The 21,426-nt window shown below is 44.8% G+C and overlaps 1 protein-coding gene across 2 annotated transcripts; it reads left to right on the forward strand.

Moving 5' to 3' along the window:
• The first annotated feature begins 5,388 nt into the window (after positions 1-5,388).
• HERPUD1 (homocysteine inducible ER protein with ubiquitin like domain 1) lies at positions 5,389-19,598 on the forward strand. 2 transcript variants are annotated; one of them, XM_035120087.2, is made up of 8 exons: positions 5,389-5,620; positions 10,302-10,379; positions 10,492-10,554; positions 11,692-11,819; positions 12,750-12,857; positions 13,166-13,516; positions 14,675-14,780; positions 15,683-19,598. In XM_035120087.2, the coding sequence occupies exons 1-8, from the start codon at positions 5,441-5,443 to the stop codon at positions 15,836-15,838; spliced, it is 1,170 nt and encodes a 389-aa protein (XP_034975978.1). In that variant the 5' UTR covers positions 5,389-5,440; the 3' UTR covers positions 15,839-19,598. The 2 variants fall into 2 exon arrangements, with proteins under 2 accessions (XP_034975978.1, XP_034975977.1); XM_035120086.2 differs by having other exon boundaries at positions 15,680-19,591.
• The last annotated feature ends 1,828 nt before the right edge of the window (positions 19,599-21,426 follow it).

Genomic DNA, 21,426 nt, shown 5'->3' on the forward strand with positions numbered 1-21,426 from the left:
GGGATGTGGTTCACCATGTGTCCTGCTGTACGGAGGAGAGTCCTTGAGTTGAAGGCATCCTTTACTTCAGGTGTGGTGGCATTTCCTGGCCGCCAGATGTTGCTGAACCACAACTACTATCACCCCCTGGCCATTTTTGCTGGGGCTGATGATGGGAGTTGTAGCTCAGCAACATCTGTAGGGCCAAAACTTCCCAGCACCTGCTCTAGTTGAATGGTTGCCCAGTCTGAGTTAAATAGGGTCACCATATTTCAAAAAGTAAAATTCCTGACATGCTCAAAGCTGGGGTTTTTTTTTGGGGGGGGGAATAGTGATTTTAAGCTTCATGAGCTGTTCCTGCTGCTTTTTCCATTGCATTGACATACATCCAGGTTTTCCCTGACATTTTCCCTGACGCCACTTTTACACCTAAAAACCAGGACGTGTCAAGAATTTTCCTGACATATGGCAAACCTAAAGTTAAAGACTAATAGAATTATGATGGGGGGCAGGGCTCACAGTAGTCCATCATTAATTGGAACCCAGATGGCAGGTTGAGCAGGCGTAGAGGTTGACACCTTCCCCACTATGGTGAAATGGATTGTATTTCTATTCAAACTGTAGCAATTCTTTCCAAATTTGCATCTATACCTATAAAATAGCACATGCACTGTTTACGCAAACCTGCGTCCTCTTTTTTGCCAATGCACCCAGTGACCACCCAATGACCAGGAGGGAAGAGTCTTCCCTCAAAATGTTGCATAATGGGTTGTCCCCCCCCCATCCCTCAAAAATCTTCATTGTCGTCAGGACAACCAACCTGCATCAAGTAGGTCCATCTCCTGACTGTCCCATTGGGCACTCTCCATGGAGAGGGGCTCTAGGCACAAGGCCCTCTGGTGGGAGTTCCCTGCTCCATCAGGGGCCCCTGGTTGGCTTAAACCTGATTGGGTGGGAGGACCTTGCTTCAGCGTAAGGGACACATTCCCTTCTGAGCTACCTTCCACAGGGCAGCCATGGGTGGGGCAAGAAGCAATGAATGTAAAATTTAGCCTTTTGTACGGTGAGCTATTTTCTACACCCACACACTCCTCAATCCCCCTTAAAAGGAGCAAGAGGCATGACCAGAGTTCAAGGACACTTTCTGCCCCAGCAAAAACAATTGGGATGCAAAGCAAGGCAAGTAAGGAATATTCTCAGGTCCAGACAGAGAGGCCTGGAGGGACGTATCCAGTGCCTATGCTTAAGGTTCCCTACCACCACCTTGTGCCAACAGTGGGTGGTATGAGCAATGCCAGGGGGCTGGGTCTTGTTGCCACTTTACTTCCACACAATAACCCTCCACATGGTATCATCCTAGAGCATTGTGGGAAATGCAAATGGTAGTTACGTCCAGCTAATCCAAAATGCTGCAGCCAGACTGGTGACTGGGAGTGGCTGCCAAGGCCATAATACACCGGTCCTAAAAGACCTACATTGGCTCCCAGGATGTTTCCAAGCACAATTCAAAGTACTGGTACTGACTTTTAAAGCCCTAAATGTCCTTGGCCCAGTATATCTGAAGGAGCGTCCCCACCCCATCGTTCTGCCTGGACACTGAGGTCTAGTGCCAAGGGCCTTCTGGCAGTTCCCTCACTGCAAGAAGTGAGGTTACAGGGAACCAGGCAGAGGGCCTTATCGGTAGTGACACCCGCCCTGTGGAACGCCCTCCCATCAGATGTCAAGGAAATAAACAACTATCTGACTGTTAGAATACATCTGAAGGCACCCCTGTTTAGGGAAGTATTTAATGTTTGAAGTTTTATTTTGTTTTTAGTCCTCTGTTGGGAACTGCTCAGAGTGGCTGGGGAAACCTAGCCAGATGGGTGGGGTATAAATGATAAAATTATTATTATTATTATTATTATTATTATTATTAGTAGTAGTAGTAGTAGTAGTAGCTATCCAGTGCTGCAGTTTAGCTTCTGGGCTGCATTTGGGGACCTTCTTGCTCATTCTGCTGAGTGGGGCGGGGCCATGGACTGTTGTCTAAAGCTCTGCCCTGATGGGGCAAAGTCTCCAGGAAATTTATTATTATTATTACTGTGTGTGTAATAAATAGAGTAAGCATCTCAAGGGCACAGAGATCTGGGATGGGACTCAGGACGATAAGATCCTGGACACCAATTTGTAAGGTGACTTGGAAGTCTTTGTGAAGAAGAAACAAAATAAAAAAATTCATTCCAGCAGCACCTTAGAGACCAACTAAGTTTATCATTGGTATGAGCTTTCGTGTGCATGCACACTTCTTCAGAGGAAAAGATTATTCACACCCCACAGCCCACCAGTCCATCTTATATCTAATGAGAGCTCCACAGAGCCCCTGTGACTCTTCTAGGTGTGAGAAGGGCAGGCCTTTCTGCAAGCAGAGATTCCCCTTGGCCTAGACTCAAACACCTACAATCCCACAAGGAGATCAGCGTGACATTTTGGCAACAAACTGATGTACAGCCTCAGGGCAACATGTGGGGCCTGCCAGAGAAAACACAAGGACCAAACAGCACTGGGGGAAAGAATTGCCATGGTTCAAGGAAGAAAAACAGCTGTCTCTTTTTATGTAATCACATCCTGGCTTAGACCCAACCAAGCAGTAGCTTTTCTCCCTATTTTCCAGTAGCAGATAACTGAGGGGAAATGATCAATATTCCAATGTACTCTTGCATCATTTCACATGTGTTGACAGTGGCAACTCTCTCTGGCTTATTCTGCCCACCTGTGCCTGTCTGTCTGCTCTGTCCACTTGCAAAATCCCAACCAGTTAATCACATCCATACCATACAGCTGAACCACATGGTTCTCCCGACACACAAAAAAATCCTATAGCTATAGGTTCTTAAAGGTGCTGGGAATTGTAGCTCTGTGAGCTATAGCTCCCAAGATATTTTTTTCCTGGGGGGGCGGGGAGCCGTGCAGTTTAAATGTATGGTGTGGATGTGACCTGGGATTTACAACAAAATGTTGTGTGGAGACATCCTGTCATGCCCTTTTCCAAGACACTCCATTCCATCTCCCTTTATTATTATCAGTTGTTGTTATACAGTATTTGTTTGCTTTTTACAAAACATCTCAAAGCCACTTACAAAATATTAAAATACATCACTGCCTCCTGTGGGAGCAAATTCCATAGTTTAGATTATGCACCATGGGAAGAAGACTTTCTTTTGTCTGTCCTGAACCCTCCAACATTCTGCTTCATTGGATTTCCACCAGTTCTAATGTTATGAGGAGAATATTTTATTCTCTACCCACTTTCTCCATGCCATGTGTAATTTCATAAACTTCTATCATGCCATCAACTTGTCATTTATGTAAACTAAAAAGCTCCAAATTTTGTAAGTTTTTCACATAGTGGAGTTGATCCTTCCCCTTGAATATGCTGGCTACCCTGCGAGTTTCATTAGGGCAACCGAAAACTTCAAATGTTTCTTGTTCAGAAAACAAATGTTATAATGCTTGGTCACAATCATCAGTTTGTTGACCAAGATTCAGGTTTTTATTTGTCAGTTACTATGATTTCCTTTAGGGTGGGGAGAGGGCGGCATGCTATATTCCTTAAAAAAATAATTCACAAACACTGAACACTGCACTGTACACCTCCATCCCTTGTCACCATTTTGTGTGTGTGTGTGTGTGTGTGTGTGATCATGTACTATTTATGTGTGTTCCTACATCTTTGAAAATAGTTTCAGGATTGCATCAGCCATTTGACGGTTAAACTTTAACCTGTGGTGTAGGGTAGGCGAGCATATCCATTATTGAACAGTGTGAAACAAACAGCTGCTCCCACAGTTCTTCCAGACACTTGCTTTGGGGATTGCTGGCAATGGGCTGCATTCAGCATGTAGATAAGCAGGTGTCAGCTTTCCCCCAACTGCACCTATCTAACAGGTATGACACACCTGAATGTCCACTGGGTGCTCTCAATGTGGAACAGCATACAGGGGATGCTCACTGTTCAAGCACTGTCCCTACAAGTGCAGCCATCGCTGGCAAGTGAAAGCAGCAGTGCTGAGGCCGTGGGGAACTGCCTTCTGCTGCACCTGTCTTAAATCTATCCAGCTCAGCAGTCTTCACATGGAAAGGTTCCAGACATGGTTTCCAGGGTTTCAGAAAGAGACCTACCTGGAGATGCTGGGGATTGAACCTGGGACCTTCTGCATGCAAAACATAAGCTATGGCCAGCATGACGGCTCCCCATTACACCATTGGACTTTCCACGCCCTAGCACTTAATGCCTCTTGCTCACACCATTTTGAACCAGGAAATCATTCTCCCCTCTTCTCGAAACCTATTTGCTCATATGCTCCAACGCATAAGAATATAAGAGGACCCCACTGGATCAAGCCAATGGACCATCCAGTCCAATATCCTGCTCTCACAGTGACTGAGCAGATTTCTGTGGGAAACCAGCAAGCAGGATTTGCACACAAGAGCCTTCTCCCCCAGGGGTGTAGCATTTTTTTGGGGGGGGGGCTGCCAGGACAATCATCCCAGGAGGATTTTTTTTGGGGGGCACACCACTCATGCCATCCACCTTGAGCCAGCCCTGTGCCACTTTGAGAGGCTGGGGAGGGCAGTGTGAGGAGGCAACAGCCTTGCGCCCTTCGATCCCAACCCCTTGGGATGGACCAATAGTATAAGGCAGCTTACTATGTTCTTGGGAAGGGCTGCAGCACAGCATCAGAGCACCTGCTTTGCATGCAGAAGGTCTCTGGTTCGATCCCCAGCATCTGCAGGTAAGGTTGAAAATGTGCCCTGTCTGAAACCCTGGAGACCATTACTAGCCAGTGTAGTCACTACTGACCTTGATGGACCAATGGTGAAAGCCAACTCCTGCTATGCTTATTTAAAAATCAGCCCCCCCTCCTTTTAGAATCATGAGGACTAGAAACTTATTTTTAGGTAGAAGCCCATAGCTCAGAGGTAGAGCATGCAGAAGATCGCTTGTTCAATCCCCAATGGCAGCATCTCCAGGCAAGCCTGGGAGAGACACCCTGACTGAAACCCTGGAGAGCCGCTGCCGGTCAGTGTAGACAGTACTAGACGGACCTAAGGCTCTGACTCAGTAGAAAGCAGCTTCTTACGATCCCACGGCAAAACATGGCATCACGTGGCATGTAAATATACGAAACTGCAAGGACCCGGTCGAGTTTGTTTCCTTCTCCCTTTTGGCCACGCCTCCCCCTTTGGCCACGCCCAGATAGGCATTGCTCTTTTTCCTACCCCTCCATCTCCTCCGGACAGACAGGCGGCTTCTGATAGGCCCACGTTTCGAGCCGGCGGCCAATCCGTTGAGGCCACAGCGGCGCCGCGAGGAGAGCGAGGCTATATAAGGAGGGGGCCACGGATGAGGAAGTGAAGCGTAGCTGTTGGAGTTGTGGGAGAGAGCAGTAGCTCTGCGAGAATTAAAAGCGGAGACTCGATGGCGGAAGCCCCGGTAGGGCCCGGCCGGATTCCGGGAGGCGAGGCCGAAGGGGAGGAGGTCTCGCTCGTGGTCAAGAGCCCCGCGCAGCGGCACCCCGACCTCCGACTGACCGCCCAGCGCTCGTGGAGCGTCCGTCGCCTCAAGGCTGAGCTCCGCCGCCGCCACCCGGACGCCCCGGTGAGCCTGCGAAGACTCGCTCTCCTCCTCCTCCTCGTCCTCTTCATACGGCACTTCCCCACCTCTTCCTTCCTTAGTTTTTTTAATAAAAAAATCTGTTACGGGCTACACTGCTCCTGAGTGGGGAGGCTCTGTTTGAGAAAACTCTCCTCCTATGAAGCCTCCAAATTCAGACGCAGCCTAATTCGGAAGCTTCCAGGGTGGGGCGGGCTGGGGGTTTTCTGCCTTTGTGCTCGGCTATTGCTGGCGACTTGGGGGTTGAAATTGGGAAATGTGGACGTTTAAAGGGGCGAGAGTAATGTTTAAGGGATGTTGATAGTAACTGGGCGGGGGCCATAGGCTGAAGGCATGGATGGACGTAAATAATACCATTAAGCCAGCCTTCCCCAATGAAAGGGCCTTCCAGATTTTGGGGCTACAACTCCTAACGCCTCCAGGGAGCGCTGGCTGTGGCTGTTGGGAGCTGTAGTCCAACAATATTTAGAGGGCTGCATGTTTGTTTGTTTGTTTGCATTTATGCCCACCATCTTCTCCAAAGATCTCAAGGTGGCACGTATGAGTCTCCCTCTCCTCATTTAATCCACATAACAACTCTGTGAGGTAGGTTGAGCTGAGAGTGAGTGACTGGCCCCCAAGGTCACACACAGTAAGAGCTTCATGGCCAAGTGGCGATTTGAACCCGGATCTCCCAGGCCCCACTCTAGTCACTACACTGTATTAAGCAGAGCAGGAGATTAATTTTTTATCCCTCCCCACAACCCTCCTTTTTGAAAATTTAGAACTCTGAAACCAAACATGGCCTTAAATGACAGCCTTCCTGGATCAGATCTGTGGCCCTTCTAGCCCAGCTTTCTGCCTCCTACAGTGGCCCTTCTAGCCCAGCTTTCTGCCTCCTACAGTGGCCAACCAGTTGTTTCATGGAGGGCATGAAGGCAGACGTTTTTTCCTTCAGTTGCTCTCCTGTGACTGGTATTCAGTGGCATACTGCCTCTGCACCTGGAGGTTCTATGTTGCTGTTGAGTGGCTGGTGATAAACCAGGTTGTTGTCTAAGATCTGCCCTCTGCCATGGAATATTAGTTGCTGGGGAGATTTCTGGAGTGCTTTTATTCCACTTAAAGATTTCCCATAGGCATCTGGTTGGTTACTGTCAGAAGAGAGTGGACTCGAAGGGCCTTCAATCTGATGTAGCAGTACTCTTAACACTATGAAAATATTAAGCTTGCTCATGTATTACTCATTGTTATTTCATGAAATTTATACAACACTTGATTGTGGGAGAAAGCCTCAAAGGGTTTGCATGGTACCTGCCACCATATTCACCAAGGTTCCTTTCTTTCAACTCTTCCCCCAGTCACTGATTTTTGAAGCCTTTATCTCTCTTATGCTCAAAGGCCTTTTTCTGTTTTCTACTTGCTTTCTTATGTATCCATTATGTACCTTGGCTTTTCTCCAGTGATCTGAGTACATGGTGATATCTGCTCTTTCTACCTGCAGGTAGGTTTGGTTGTGGGGTGGAGAATGGCTCAAGGTGCCTCTGTGACCTTCATGACCAATGAGAGATTTGTCTCCATGGTCTAGTGTTTGTTCACTGCATTGGCTGTTCTTCCCCCAGTTCTACCTCTCGCCTTATTTTTTTCCCCTCATCCACTTTCCCACTCCTCTGATAATTGTTTTATTTTGCTTAGGGTGGTATCTTTGGTTTCTGCAGCCTTCTTCCTGTTCAATTCTCTCCAGGCATCTTGGCCTGTTCTTACTCTCTAAACAGGCCTTTATATAACAGCAGTCAGAATCTTAACATTTCTCACCAAGGACTTGGAAGCTGCCAGTTGTGTTTTAATAGACTTTGGGACATAGAACGCCTGCAAGTGCAATGTGGTTATTTTGATTAAAGTCATCATTGTGATCATCTTGGCCTTTGTACTGGGGTGATGTATTGCTTTTGCCAAATGTGATTTTTTTTTTCATTACCCATGCCCAGAGCAAAAGGCTCCCTCCACATCAGCAAGCAGTGTTACATAACCAAACAGTCTGGGCACCTCTTGGCAGCTGGTCATTCTGTTCTGGGAGCTTAAGCTTCTTTGAACAGGGTTTTTTCACTCTTCTGCCAAACAGATGATGCAATAGGGCTTAGGTCTTACTCACTTGTCGCTCTTGATTTATTGCATTTGGATGTCAAATGCTGAAACACTTAATTTTTTGCCGAATTCATGGCCAAGGCAAATGACTTCATCATTTTGTGGCTTACAATAAATTATCAGAGATCCTCTGTCTTAAAGCAGCAAAAATCCCCTTATGAACATATGGGGTTATTTATTTTTCAAAGTAAGAAGCAGCAGTACTTTGTCACTTTCTTTCCAATGCAAATGACCCAGCTGGTACACCAGTCTGCTATTTTGGTAAGGATGATTTGAAAAACCACAAAAGGGTTATTAGTGCTGCTTTTCTCTAGTACAACTAGTAGCAAATGTTGTGTTTGAATTCAAAACAGATTGGGACAGCCACGTAAATGTTATGAAACTAACTTTTCCCTTTTGGTCTGATACTGACACTACTTCACAATGTTTTAGTTTGTTAGCAACAAGAAAAGATGGATCCAGCTAGTAAGTCTAGTTTATTTTATTCTTCATTCAGTTTACAAGAATGACATGACCAGCGTTCGATCCTCCCATTGTGCTAGGTGCATTTTGCGACAAGAATTTCATTAGCATACGCAGTTTCTGAGCTCTGGGCGCAGTACTGCGCCTAAGATTTCAGATTAAAACTACAGTGGAAGGAAAGGAGGACCTTTTTCTGTCTCCCCACTTCCAGCTACTCTCTGAAGACTAGAGAAGAGACCCTCTTAAGAATGTTAGGAGGGCAGGCAGGGGAAGCATAGCTTTGTTTTTTGCAGTCTTCAGATCAGGACTAGACCATGTGAAAAATGAACATAAGACTTTAGCTGCAGTTCATTCATTTTCAGCTTTGTATTTTTATATAAAAAAGTATGCCTAGACATTCTGTTGTTGCGCCCATAACCTAGGTTTAAGGTGCCATTTAGCTCCTAGCTTTCATATCTCAGTTTCTAACACTGAACATGACTGATATATTTTGGCACAGCAGTTAAAATACGGTATGTTAAAATAAAAATTTAAATATGCTAATTCCCAGATTAGGTGCCGGGACATGCTAGTGTACCTCAAAATTAAATTAAAGGTTTCTGTGCATTCGGAGTACCCACCCCCCAGAAGATGCTACCCACTGCATCTTATAGATAAGTAAAACTTACCTCGTTTTTTTCTAACAATGAGAAAGGATTTGTCTTCACATCTATTCCCTCTGCTAGCATGGTTGCAGGGGTGGGGGTTCCAACTGTGGAATTCATACTCGACCCTCCAGCGTAAATTTGTCTCTCATAACACTTCAGTCAGGCCAGTTTGAAATTTCTAGTAATGCTGCGGTGTCAAATGACTTCTTAACAAGAACTGGAATTTCAAAGAATTGTGGCAGTTAATTTCTAAATATAAGTACCTTCACTTAAGAGCAAAATAGGAGGTTACCGGTAATTCTGAGATTGAAATAGTCCTACAAAAACCCTATTTGCAATTAGAGAAAAGAGTTATAATAAGGTTCCTAACTGGAGATAGAGATTGATCCTGGCTTCTGTCAACCTAGCCAAGGTTTCTCATAGTTAACTGGAGGTAGAACATTGGTCAAAGTGGACATTCTTGTCTGATTCTACAAGTTGCACTTGTCCAAAACACAAAATAAGGATTCAAAGTTTTGTTGATGAAATCTCTACAACTGCTTGATATAAACAGAAACTGATGTTATTGTCTGGACTCTGGAACCAGTTCTTAGCAACAGCAGCAACACTAAGCTAGGGCTAAAAAAGGAATTAAAGCCTTGCTGATGGTGGGCGCCTTGTCTATCAACATCAGTATCTGAGCTCATATAAGAGGCTTGTACTTTGTGCCCCATAATGTAAGTGCAGTCTTATTTTTCACTATCACTCAGTCACGATCCGATCGGGTTGGGAGCCGGGGCAGGAAAGGCTGAGTTCCCGCCTCCGGCCGGTTTAAAAACACAAAGCCCTGCCTCCCGGCCCACCCTATTGGGCGGCCTGGGTCTGACGGAGGCGGGAACTCCCACCTCGCGAGGGGCCTGAGCAGCTCTCAGCCCCATCGCGGGAGTTCGCTCGGGGCCAGCCCACAACACCACCTCCGTGGGAATGCAGAAGTGGTTTTTTCACTATCACTCAGTCACCAGGTTGATGAAACAGGTGTGGAGTTCTTAGACGTGGGTACATCTGAATCTACATCTTCCTTTTTCGGGAATATGTGTCGCAAAAAGGCATTCTCTGACCTGACAACATGCATCTGTTCTGCCTCCTAGAAGTCCAGCAAGCAAAGCCAAAGTAGTTTCCAAGCATAAGTATAATTGAGGATCTCAGAAATGCTGAAATGCATAACTTGCTCGTGCAGTAACTTTGTATTACAAATAAGTTGGCTATGAGAATACTCCAAAACAGACAATTGTGTGTTTTTGTTTCTGCTTTGTTTGCAAAGGTACTTTGTTAAGATGGAAGATAAACAAACAAACAAACAAATATTGCACATGTTAAGTTTCCAAGAATCTGAACATGGCTGTTCTGCATAATTCAACAGAATGGGTCCTGACCATTGTGTTCTCTTCCTCTTAAAGCCTGAAGACGTTCAGAGACTGATTTATTCTGGGAAATTGTTACAGGACCATCTTTACCTGCGAGAAGTGCTTGCCAAGGTACTTGGATGCTGCATGCTACTAGCATTGCTTTTGTTAACTTGAGTGGATCAGCAAGTAAATGCAATAAACTGAACTCTTGTTTGAAACCTTATTTTGGTTTATATTTCAGCAGGATATGGTGCATGCTCTCCACCTGGTGTGCAACTCGAAACTGCAAGAAACTGACGTGAAGGTATTTATAAACTGATAAGTTGTTCAGATTTCTACCTTACCTTTATCCACAATTTAGTTATAGTTCCCCTTGGAGCTGTTACTACAGCCTTGTAAGAGCATGAATATTGCATTGCTCTGTAAACCATATCAGGTCCCCCATTTGCATCTGTTAGAGACACTATTAGGCCACAAGAGAGGTGACCACTCCCAGAGGTTTGGTGCCTTTGGTGCAGCTTTGTTTTTAGCTGCCATGCTATTGACACACCCATCCTCAAAGACTTTGGAGTTTCAGTTTGAAAACCATCTAAATTAGTAGCCATCTCTGAAACTTGTGGCGTTCAGAAATAAGCTGTAATGGTTTTCTCCCTTACCTGGTGGAATGGAGGGAACCAGTGGGATATGGGTTAGCTCTGGATATAAACTCTATAGGAAGGACAGAGAAGGGTGATGATTTCAACTTGCTGATTTCACTTTTAGCTGTGTGATGGTTATATTTGTCATAATGTTGAAGAAAAGCTGTTGCTGGGGTGCAAACAGAAGCTCTGCACGCATGTGTGGTATATTGTAACCCTCAGTTGATTCTACTTAAATAGTTGTTACCATGCTTGCTATGGACATTTGTGTCTGCACACCTGAAATTTACTACTTTGTGTTTGGGGCCCTCTGGGAACGTAACTGACGAGGGGATTTCATTTGGATGCCAGGGGAACTTCTCCCCAGCTGTATTCTGCTATTCTGTTGTCAGTCTAGTAGAACTGGCCCAGAAACCAGCACATTTACCAAAATAAACAGGAGCATCTTATGCGTAGCGCTTAATAACTTTAGGTAGCAGAGTGCCCTCATAAGGTGCTTTGGTGGGAGCAAAAGAGATTAAAGCAGAACTTTTCCAGAAACAGAGTTGTTATTGAAAAATTGTGAGGTAAATTACTGAAGTCTTGTCACAGAAGGTGGTGTGGGGAGGGAGAAATGAGGTGAAGGCAAGCCAAGAGCGGTTGTGTGGTGGTGTTTGGGGGAGGAAGGAGCAGGGTTGAAACCATGGAGGGAACAAGTTATACCTTCCCTTCCTCGCAATTTGTCTGAAAATCCCCTTAAAAGGGAGGGAGAAGCTCCCATGCACATACATTCTTAAGTTTCAGCTGATCAATGTTTTCCTCAGGTTGTTGAAGCCAAGAATCAGCCAGCAGCCTTTAGCCAAGACCCGCCTTTGCTTCCTTCAGTTCATGCTTTGAGTCAGACGGACATCCTCAGCAGCCAGCCCCTTGCAACAGAGAATGATGGCAATAGGTAAGTGTGGTGTGAATGCCTCGGTTCTGCCTGTTGGTTCTGCTCGTTACCTGCTTGTTCAGACAACTTGCTCCTGAATCTGTGTACCCTTGAGATGGCATCTGTGTACCCTCTTGGCAGCAGCTGGTGCCCCTGGCCTGCTGCTGGAATGGATGCCTAGCAGTGCACCCTAACTCCACTTTGGGGAAAGCAAAGAACAACAGTGGAAATGAGAGAATTGGCTTTGGTTTTTACTTTCTCCAACGCAAATAAATAAATGCCTGCCTTCTCCTTGCAAGGCTGCTTGGCATGTGAGAGGCCTTGGGGAGGAGAGAGAGAGTCGATGGTGAGCATAACTAGCAGCTGGCTAGCAAGCCAAACCAAAGACTCCTGAACCCCTAGTATAGGGATAGTCAACTTGGGGCCCTCCAGAAGTTGGACTACAGTTCATGCATCCCTTATCATTGGTCATTCTTCTTGAGGATGATGTGAGTTGTGGTTCAGCAACATGTCAGCATGTTTTCCCCAATGAAACTTTGGCTGCAGCACAGTTTAATTCTTCCTTCTGATTCTTTGGTGATGCATTTTATTTAAAATGTTACAATCTAAAAGGCCTGGCACACAAGGATCAGGGAAGAAGGGAGGGGGAGGAAGGACACCCAGGGATGAATTCCTTGTTGTAGGGACTATGTAACCAACAGCTGGAATGGAAAGAGCTTAGAGAGAGGAGCCACAAATAGTTTGTCTTTTACCAGAGCAGAGATACAGAAACTCTGCCAGTCCAGTCTCTTTTCCACTTCAACAGCCTGATGATTAAATGCTGATAACAGATCCTTGGCCTGGAGGGTACAGCATTACAAAATCCTTCCCCACATACTTTTCAGTGAGGGCAAGGGAGAAAAAATAGTATGCCTGTCCTGATTAAGCATATTTTCTGCTCCTCTGCATCAGATCTGCACCAGCGCAGCACTCCTTTCAAGGCTATTCATCCTATACAACATACCGCATGCTGCAGTTCTGGTTCCATCAGTTTTATGCAAGACAATACTACATGCAATAGTAAGTTGCTGTCTTTGTTGTGATCTATTTTTACAAGGAGCTAAATCCCAAGCATTTTGACAAATTTGCATACTGGTGTGATGTGGCTGAAAAGCTAGGGCTCTCGCCTGTATGTATTCATATATCAAACCCTTGGCACAAATAAGCTACGGTGATCCTTGGTGATTCACTGAATCAAATACACCCTTGAAAGTTCACCAGTTGTTGGCTTGCTATTTTGAGGCTGCCAATTTGTTTCATGCACACCAAAGTTGAGCAAGCTCTCACCAGCTTTCTAACTGAGCTCATGACTTTTATTTTGCATCTAGCATGGCTGCCAGTGCTGTTTCTGGTGACGTATCCTCTACACGAAGTACACAGGAGATCCCAGTTGCAGCCCCGGTTGCGGCCCCAGCTCCTCTTTCTGGTCCTTTTCCTGCTGAAAACCAGGCCGGAAATCAAAACGTTCCCCCTCAGGTAAACCCAGGGGTGAACCAGAACCTTCGCATGAATGCCCAGGGAGGGGCTTTGATGGAAGAAGAAGAAGAAGGTGGCAATCGGGATTGGCTGGACTGGCTCTACTCGGCAACCCTCTTCTACGTCTTCATCAACATTGTGTATTTCTACTCCAGTATGAGCAGGCTTCTCATGGTGATGGTGGGCACCCTGCTGATGTACCTGTAAGTTTCTGTGGCCTCATCTTATCTCTTTCACTTTTCACCACTAATCTTGGTGCACATTATTTCTTGGTAGGCATTGGTACAGCTTATTTCTTGGCAGGCATTGGTACAGAAAACCGTGGTTTACAACAAGAAGTGAAACTTTCCTATTATGGCTGGCAGGGAGCATATGTGAGCAGGCCGCTGTACAGTATATACAGTACTGTAAAGCTAAACTCTGGTTTCCTGTTGTATCTGAGCTGGCCCACAAACTGCTAGACACATTTCTGCAGCTCCCTTTAAATCGTTGTAAGGAGGCTAGTACTTCAGTCATTTACATCTAAAATACCACTTGTGAGGGTTTAAGAGGAAACATGCACCACAGGTAAAAATAACTTGTTCTGCAACCTGTGGCTCATTTTCACTGTTGCACATACAAGAACTGCAAGCTAAACACTGACGTCTGAACTTGTCCTAGTTAACTATCCTCCGCTTTGTATGCATTTATCACCTGTGGGACTGTAGCACAGGCAGCTCTTTACTATACTGAATGCAGTTTTTATACATTAGCAACAGTAAAAGCTGCTCAGCTTTTGCAGTTTGTTAGTAAACTTGGGTAGACAGCCATTCAGCTTATGTTGGCAGTCCTTTAAAGGGACAAAGACATAACTGTCTTTGGTCTTTTTTATTTAGCAAAATTTATATGCTGCTTGATTGTTTTAAAAAAGGAAAACCTCTTAAGCAGTTTACAAAAATATAAAAATCTAATAGGCTAAAATTACTGATAAAACAATTAAAACCTATTAAACATTTTCAAAAGACGATTGCAATCAGCTGTTGCTAAAAAGAAATGAAACATGTAACTTCCACATGTCTGGATAGGCCTGATATCAATAGGCAGGGAGTTCCAAAGTGTACTTGTAAGAAATTGGTATTTTAGTGTGGCCACAAATATAATAATAATAATATAACAATTTATTATTTATACCCCGCCCTTCTGGCTGGGTTTCCCTAGCCACTCTGGGCAGCTCCCAACCAAATGTTAAAAACACCTGTGCCAGCTATCCTTGAATATTGAATGGAGGCTCTCTCCCATGCCAAATGGGTTTCCTGACAGAGGGTTTTTTCAGACTTCCCTTTGGCATTCTGTCTTATACCTCACTGGTTTTGTCTTCTCAGGCACCAGGTTGGATGGTTTCCTTTCAGGCGGAGGCCAGCTCAGCCTGCTGAGAACAACATTCCTCTCCAAGCAGCTGTTAACCAAGACCAAAACAATAATTTACAGGTAAGTTCCTAACAGGATATACATAAGCACAATTTTGAATGGTCTGATGACCTTTCCAGCCCAAACCTATGCAGCTCAGAATGAATGCTACTCATTCAGAGGGACTTGCTTCCTGGATAATTAAGCTTGTTTAGGGTTTCAGCATTGCCTCAGTACTGTTTCTAAAACACCTCTGTATATTCTGTCTGCATATCTTAAGTGGCTTGGCACTTACGTACTGTAAATTGTTCTGTGCAACAAAATAATTCAGGATGCAAAGTGTGCATTCGGTATGCTAAAATTATGTTGTAGAATTTGAGATAAATCAAGATGTTGAATCATTTGTCAGGCATTTTCCTGATTTGGTGGTGCTGGTTCTACTGTACCACATAATGCGCTCTATGCTTAGTATGTGAGACCCAGTGTTGGGCAGCACCAAATGTTTTGGTCCTTCTGGGGTGGGGCTTTCCTTTTTTCGGGCAGCTAAACCATCTCCAGCTCCTGGCTCTTCCTGTTGACTGAAGGCTTTGGAGACCTGATGATAGAAAATGTCCATTTCCCAGGCCTTAGATGTCACTGCTGTGGCTGTTCTAACATTAAATGAGTTGTAATGTGTTGAATTAATGCAGCAACTGTGTGCTATCTCAGAAATGGTTTATGGAGTCCAGCTCATCCTGCATGTTAATACATGCTTGGAGAGCAGGTTGCTCCCAGCTTCTAATGAGGTCCTTGCATGAAGTGCTCTCCCTTCACAGAGTCTGCCTAGCCAAATATATCTAGTTCATGTGACTTATGACAAAGTAAACCTACAACTGGTAATATTTTCCAGTGTCGAATCTAAAGCTGCTCAGGAAAAAAGGAGAAGGTCAGTTGATGATCCTGTCAGGGAATTATTATATCTTTCTCTTTCCTTGGTTTAGCAGGAGGAAAATGCAGGGGGTCGGGGTGAAATGGAGGCACCTGACACCACACCAGAGAGTCAGCCAGCACCGTCTTCGTTCATGAGCACTGCCTGGCTTTTCTTCAAGACTTTCTTTGCCTCCCTCCTGCCTGAGGGACCCCCAGCTGTGGCCAACTAGCTGGCTGCTTAGCCACACAAATAGCCAGTAAACTGCAGCTGTCCTCTTGCTGTGAGACCTTTGGCTGACCAAGGACTGGACTGGACACCAGTTTGAAAGCTGGAAGTGGCCTGGTACCAATGGACGAAAAGGAATTAGTCTGCTTTCAGAAGCGAAAGACAAGAGATTGCAGCAGCCATAAGACCAAAGTACAAAGGTAGTCCAGAGTGCCAGTGAACTGTATGGGAAACATTGAGTGAAGGCCTACAGCAGTGTGCAGTTCTGTACTGAATGCAAGTAAGGCTGTTGATGGACCAAGAGCGAGAGAAGCACATTGCTTCTGCTGGTGTAACTTGATTCCTGTTGGAATGTATCTCATGCTTTAATTACACTGAGTGTAGTATCTTGCGCAACCAGTGAATTGCTAGATATGTATTATAAGAGTTTTACAGGAAAGATTTATGCCAAAAATAACTAAAAGCTATGCTTGCACTCAATAAATGTAGGGAGCTGTTTGCATAAATAGCTTCCTACTGAAGATTCAGTTGAGCCTTTTATACTAAACAGTATAGCAAGAGCAACCGGCCGACATGTACAGGTTTCATGTCAAGAACTATCACCCAGTTTTATCAGTTGGAGTGATCATGTAGATCCAAACATTCTTTCCCTGGATAAAATCTTCCAGGCTGCTTTCTGTTAGGGCTTCTGATATGCATCTAATCAAAAATATTGTCAGCTGTTTTTGTCACCACCTTACAAACTCAAGATATCTGCAAACTAGAGTCTTTTGCAAGCAAGGCTTAGAAAGACGATGGCCCATCTGTTTGTCTGTTCCTGCTGGGTCCTTAGTTGAATTTCAGCAGTGGAATATTTCTCTGCATTCTGTTTTTTGTGCATTGTATTAAATGGTTTGTTTTTTTAAAAAAAAGTCTTCCAGAACAGTTCCCTAAAACATGCATTATGTTACTAGCTTAATTTCTAGTGGTTTGTGTTTAAAAATAAGCATGCAACTATGCAAGTATGAGGAAGACCCGGGAAAGGAAATGATTAGGTATTGAAAATGTCATGATCACATTTTAAAGCTTGTGCTTTTAAAGGGTAAATTGCTTAAGAGCAGTATATTTTGTGCCTTTGGGATCTGGAGATGTTTTTCCTTTGCTCCTTATACTTTAGGAGGCATTCCTGATACCTCCATTTCTGTTAATCCTTGGCTTGCATCTCCTAGAACTTAATGAATTTGCATTGAGAATCTTTTCAGCTCAGGGATAATTTTTCTTGGATTATCTTAACACACAGGGCCATTGTCCTGCGTATATATTGTGAAAATCAAATGATGCTGAATTTATATTTTCACTATTGCAGATTGTAAGCCTTCAGTTCATATCAACCTCATCTGTACAGCTGACCACTTTCTCTTGTATAATATCTGTTGAACAAAGTTTAACATGCGATGACTTAATTTTATTAAACTTGGATATTGCTGTCTAGCCGTTCATTTGTCGGTCACTGCACAGCTAAACTGTACAAGAAACACTGTCCAGTCAGGCATTAAGGATAAATGGTACAATTGAGTGGATGAGAATCTGAACTCTTCTATTCCTTTCCCTGTACTTTTCATAACCTGGCTCGATTATCTGGCAGTCTGTTCCAACTTTACTCCAGGTCTGCGATGCTGAAGGCTGTCATCAGTACTTCATCCTAAGATGAATAAGACAAGAGGAGCCCTGCTGGATCACACTCTAGCATTACTCTCTGGGCAGTGCTGCCGGCAAGGCTGTTGAGAACTGTGCTGCTAGGGTGACAAAAGCTCCTGTCTTTCACTTATAAGGATAGAGAAAACACAAGTCTCTGGGAAACAACTGAGGAAATAAAGTGCATGTTGTACATACAAGCAAACCCTCAATCAGTAGTGGCGAACTGCGGGAGATATTTTGTGGGGTGCAGCCATGAAATTCGCTACTTGCCTTGGGAAGGTAGTGGCTACAGGCAAGTAGCTATGCGGCAAAATCTTCCACTGTTCCTCCTTTGCCCCCTCCCCAAGTTGGTACGGTCTATGCAGCAGTAGGTACATTTGCAGCTGAAGTTCCCTGGATGGTGGAATCTGCAGGGGTGTGGGTTTCCAGCTGCTTTCTAGCCTGCTCACAGTAAACAGATGGTGACCCTTTGCAACAAAAGTGTTTTGCATCAAAATTGAGAAATAAACATACAAATAATTATAATGGAGCATTTCATTTTCAAAACGCAGCCTGAGTCTGCAGTTGAAGAAAACTATCAAAATGAAAAGGCAGCTTCTGATTTTTGGGGTGTCCTGAATTTTGTTGGTGTATTTCTTGTGGGAATTTTCTGCTCAGGTATAAATATAACTTGGCCAGCCTTGGCAACCCTAGCAGCTGGACTTGGTTGAGGTGATGCCATTTGCTCATTACACTTCAGGCTGCAAGGAGCTTGGGCAGGGTAGCTGTGTCTGAGTCAAAAGCACAGGCGTTTACAGTATTCTGAAGACTTCTCAGACTCGTGATTGACTGACCACAAGGTGGCAGATTGAGTAAAGAGCTGAAAGCTGCTGCTCTCCTTGCCTTCAAGTAATTAAGGGTTGTGAAAAGTTTCACCCTCATTTTACCTCCCCTTTTTGGGCAAGGTCCTTGAGCGTGTGCTCATGGCCAGATTCAGGCTCTTGGATAAAACTGATTTCCTAGATCCCTGGAGATGACTGGAGTCATCTGGCCCTAGCCTTGCATTTAGATCACCCACCAACAGGACCTTTAAAAGTTTTCATGGATGGTGCTTGGGGTGGCTGAAAAGCAGATGGAGGCCACATGAAGAGAGAGGGCACTTTCCTTCTTTGGATAAAAGGTAAGGACTTTATGTGCCATCCTTTGGGCCTGCTGGCATGGCTCTCCAAATCTTGGACAGATAAGAATGCAGCATCCACATTCTGAGGTGGTGGTGATCTCTTGCCTTCTTCATCCCCACTCAAGGGGACTTGCTTCTCTTGCTTCCGGCCTGCTGGCCTTCTGCACCCCCACTCAGGAGGCTTCTTCACTTACTTTTAGGCCCAGTGACTTCCTGCATCCCCACCCAAGGGTGCTTTCTCCCCTTGCTTCTATGAGCACTTTCCTTCTGGATCCTAGCCCAGGACGTGTAATTTCTTGCTACTATATTGATTACTGGAAGGACTAATAATGGAAACAATTTACTTTCAGTAAAGATTTGAGGAACAGAGATGATGGGTGGCTGGAAGGGCAGATGGGCACCTCTTATACCACAGTTGAAAAAGGTAAGTCTATTTTCCTACTCCCAGATCCACTGGTCTCCTGTACCCCCTCTGACATGGGTCTCTTCCCTTCCTTACATTCCCACCAGCCTTCTGGATCCCAGTCCAGGAAGTTTCATTTCTTGCTGCTACTTTGATTTTTCTTCTATGGGCTAGAAAGTTTCTCTTCCCGCCCCTTCTCTCTGTGAAGTCTACATCACAGGATTGTGGGGAGCATAAAAGTGTGGGAAGCAACATTAAACAAGCAAACTACCCTGAGCTCATGGTAGAAGGGTGAAGTCTAAATAGGAGTGAGTAGAGGAAAAGAAATAGTTGTATGACATTACTGGGCTCACTGAAGAAGAAACCCAAGGAAGCTGGTATTAGGATATGTTATATAAAGCGATGGGACACAGGTGGCGCTGTGGGTTAAACCACAGAGCCTAGGGCTTGCTGATCAGAAGGTCGGCGGTTCGAATCCCTGCAATGGGGTGAGCTCCTGATGCTTGGTCCCAGCTCCTGCCAACCTAGCAGTTCGAAAGCACGTCAAAGTGCAAGTAGATAAATAGGGACCGCTACAGCGGGAAGGTAAACGGCATTTCCATGTGCTGCTCTGGTTTGCCAGAAGCGGCTTTGTCATGCTGGCCACATGACCCGGAAGCTGTACGCCGGCTCCCTCGGCCAATAACGCGAGATGAGTGCCGCAACCCCAGAGTCAGTCCCGACTGGACTTAATGGTCAGGGGTCCCTTTACCTTTATATAAAGCGATGCCAGAATGAGGATGTGTACCGCAGATCCTTTCAACAGTGCAGTGGATTGTGACATGCATGAGGAAGTTTTTCTCAGCATCCTTTGAGATGTGGCTGGGGATCCTGGCCTGCACCTTTTAGGGTCATTTGGTGTGGCAAAATGTCACTGGGCTGGCCCCGATTTGTGTGTTCCCTCTTGTACCACTGCAAAATACAATAGAGCTTATTTTGCAGTACCTGGAAATAAATAAAAAATCTATCTCAGGAAACAGATGCTCAGTAACAATGACTTATTGGCCTAACTTCCAGTGATTTAGATTAATGAATTGCACAGGGAGAAGCTTTTATTGTCACTGAGGGGAACTGCATGGTTGGCCTTTGAGCAGAAAAACAAATCCAGGGATTGATAACTCAGAGTCCCAGTTGGGAACCTGAGGTCTGTGTGACCCATATCTAGTCATCCTGACATAGTGGAACAAGTTGTGCTGTATCTGTTACAAAATACCAAAGGATACAAGCCATCTAAAGTCAATACTCATTAACATTTGTCAGCATTCCCAATGTAAACATTCTTGCAAGGAGTTTTCTCTAGGTGATGCACCTTAGTATGGCGTTTTCAATAATATAGGCACCTTTATCTAAACTTTTTGAATGCATGTTTTGGTTATACAGCTGCATTGCAAAATTCGGAGAAAAGCAGATTCTGAATGATAGCTGTGCTTTGGATGGTGTAAAGTTTTTTTGGAAGTGCAAATTAGGTGAACTTGCATCAGAAAGCAAATCAAAGCATCGCCCTTATCCCCGTATGAAATCCCATTGGTTTTGAAATGAGATATTTAAGCCAAGGGGATATTTCCTCCTTTCCTAAGGATCGTTGTTGCAGGGGCAGAGACATAGTGGTCTTGGGGGCACAGGGAGTTGAAAACCCACTACTGTTTTTGCACCAGGGTCCTAGTGCCACTCCGTCAGCATGAAGGGGGAGTTTTTAAGCCACTGAGATGCTTCCTTACCCTTCGTGCAGATTAAAGCAAATCAAAGAGTCAGCCGCTGAGGTTGGGCTCCTAGGGTCACTGGAGAAGATGTGTGGGGAAAACACCGAGGAGTAGTAGTTCTGTATGCTCCAAAGCTAAGCTTCTGTTAACGCTAGAAACACAAGAGGCTTTCATTTCAAGAGAACGGTGTGCAACAAGGAAAGCACAACTTAAGTCACTCTGAAAGGAGATATTGGCGCACTCCAGGTCATTTACCCATGTATGTACACAGCAAAATAGTATGTGTTGGCTGAAAGGGAACACATGGGGAACTGCACTGATTGTTGCAATGCACCCCCAGTTATTAGTATGTTTAATTATAAGATTATACAGTAATATTAGTAGGTTTCATAAACTTAGAAGGGGGTGCGGTTGTGACAATCATGAAGGGACCTTGCACTTAAGAATTTGCCACTATACTACTGTGCACAGCTGCAGAAAGCAGGCTGAAGCCTCTCCTTGTGGTCCTGATGAAAATCAGTCACCCTCCCGATGTACCTAGTAGATTGTTGTTGTTGTTTAGTCGTTTAGTCATGTCCGACTCTTCGTGACCCCATGGACCATAGCACGCCAGG

Source organism: Zootoca vivipara, chromosome 6, assembly GCF_963506605.1.
Source record: "Zootoca vivipara chromosome 6, rZooViv1.1, whole genome shotgun sequence".
Lineage (NCBI taxonomy): Eukaryota > Metazoa > Chordata > Lepidosauria > Squamata > Lacertidae > Zootoca > Zootoca vivipara.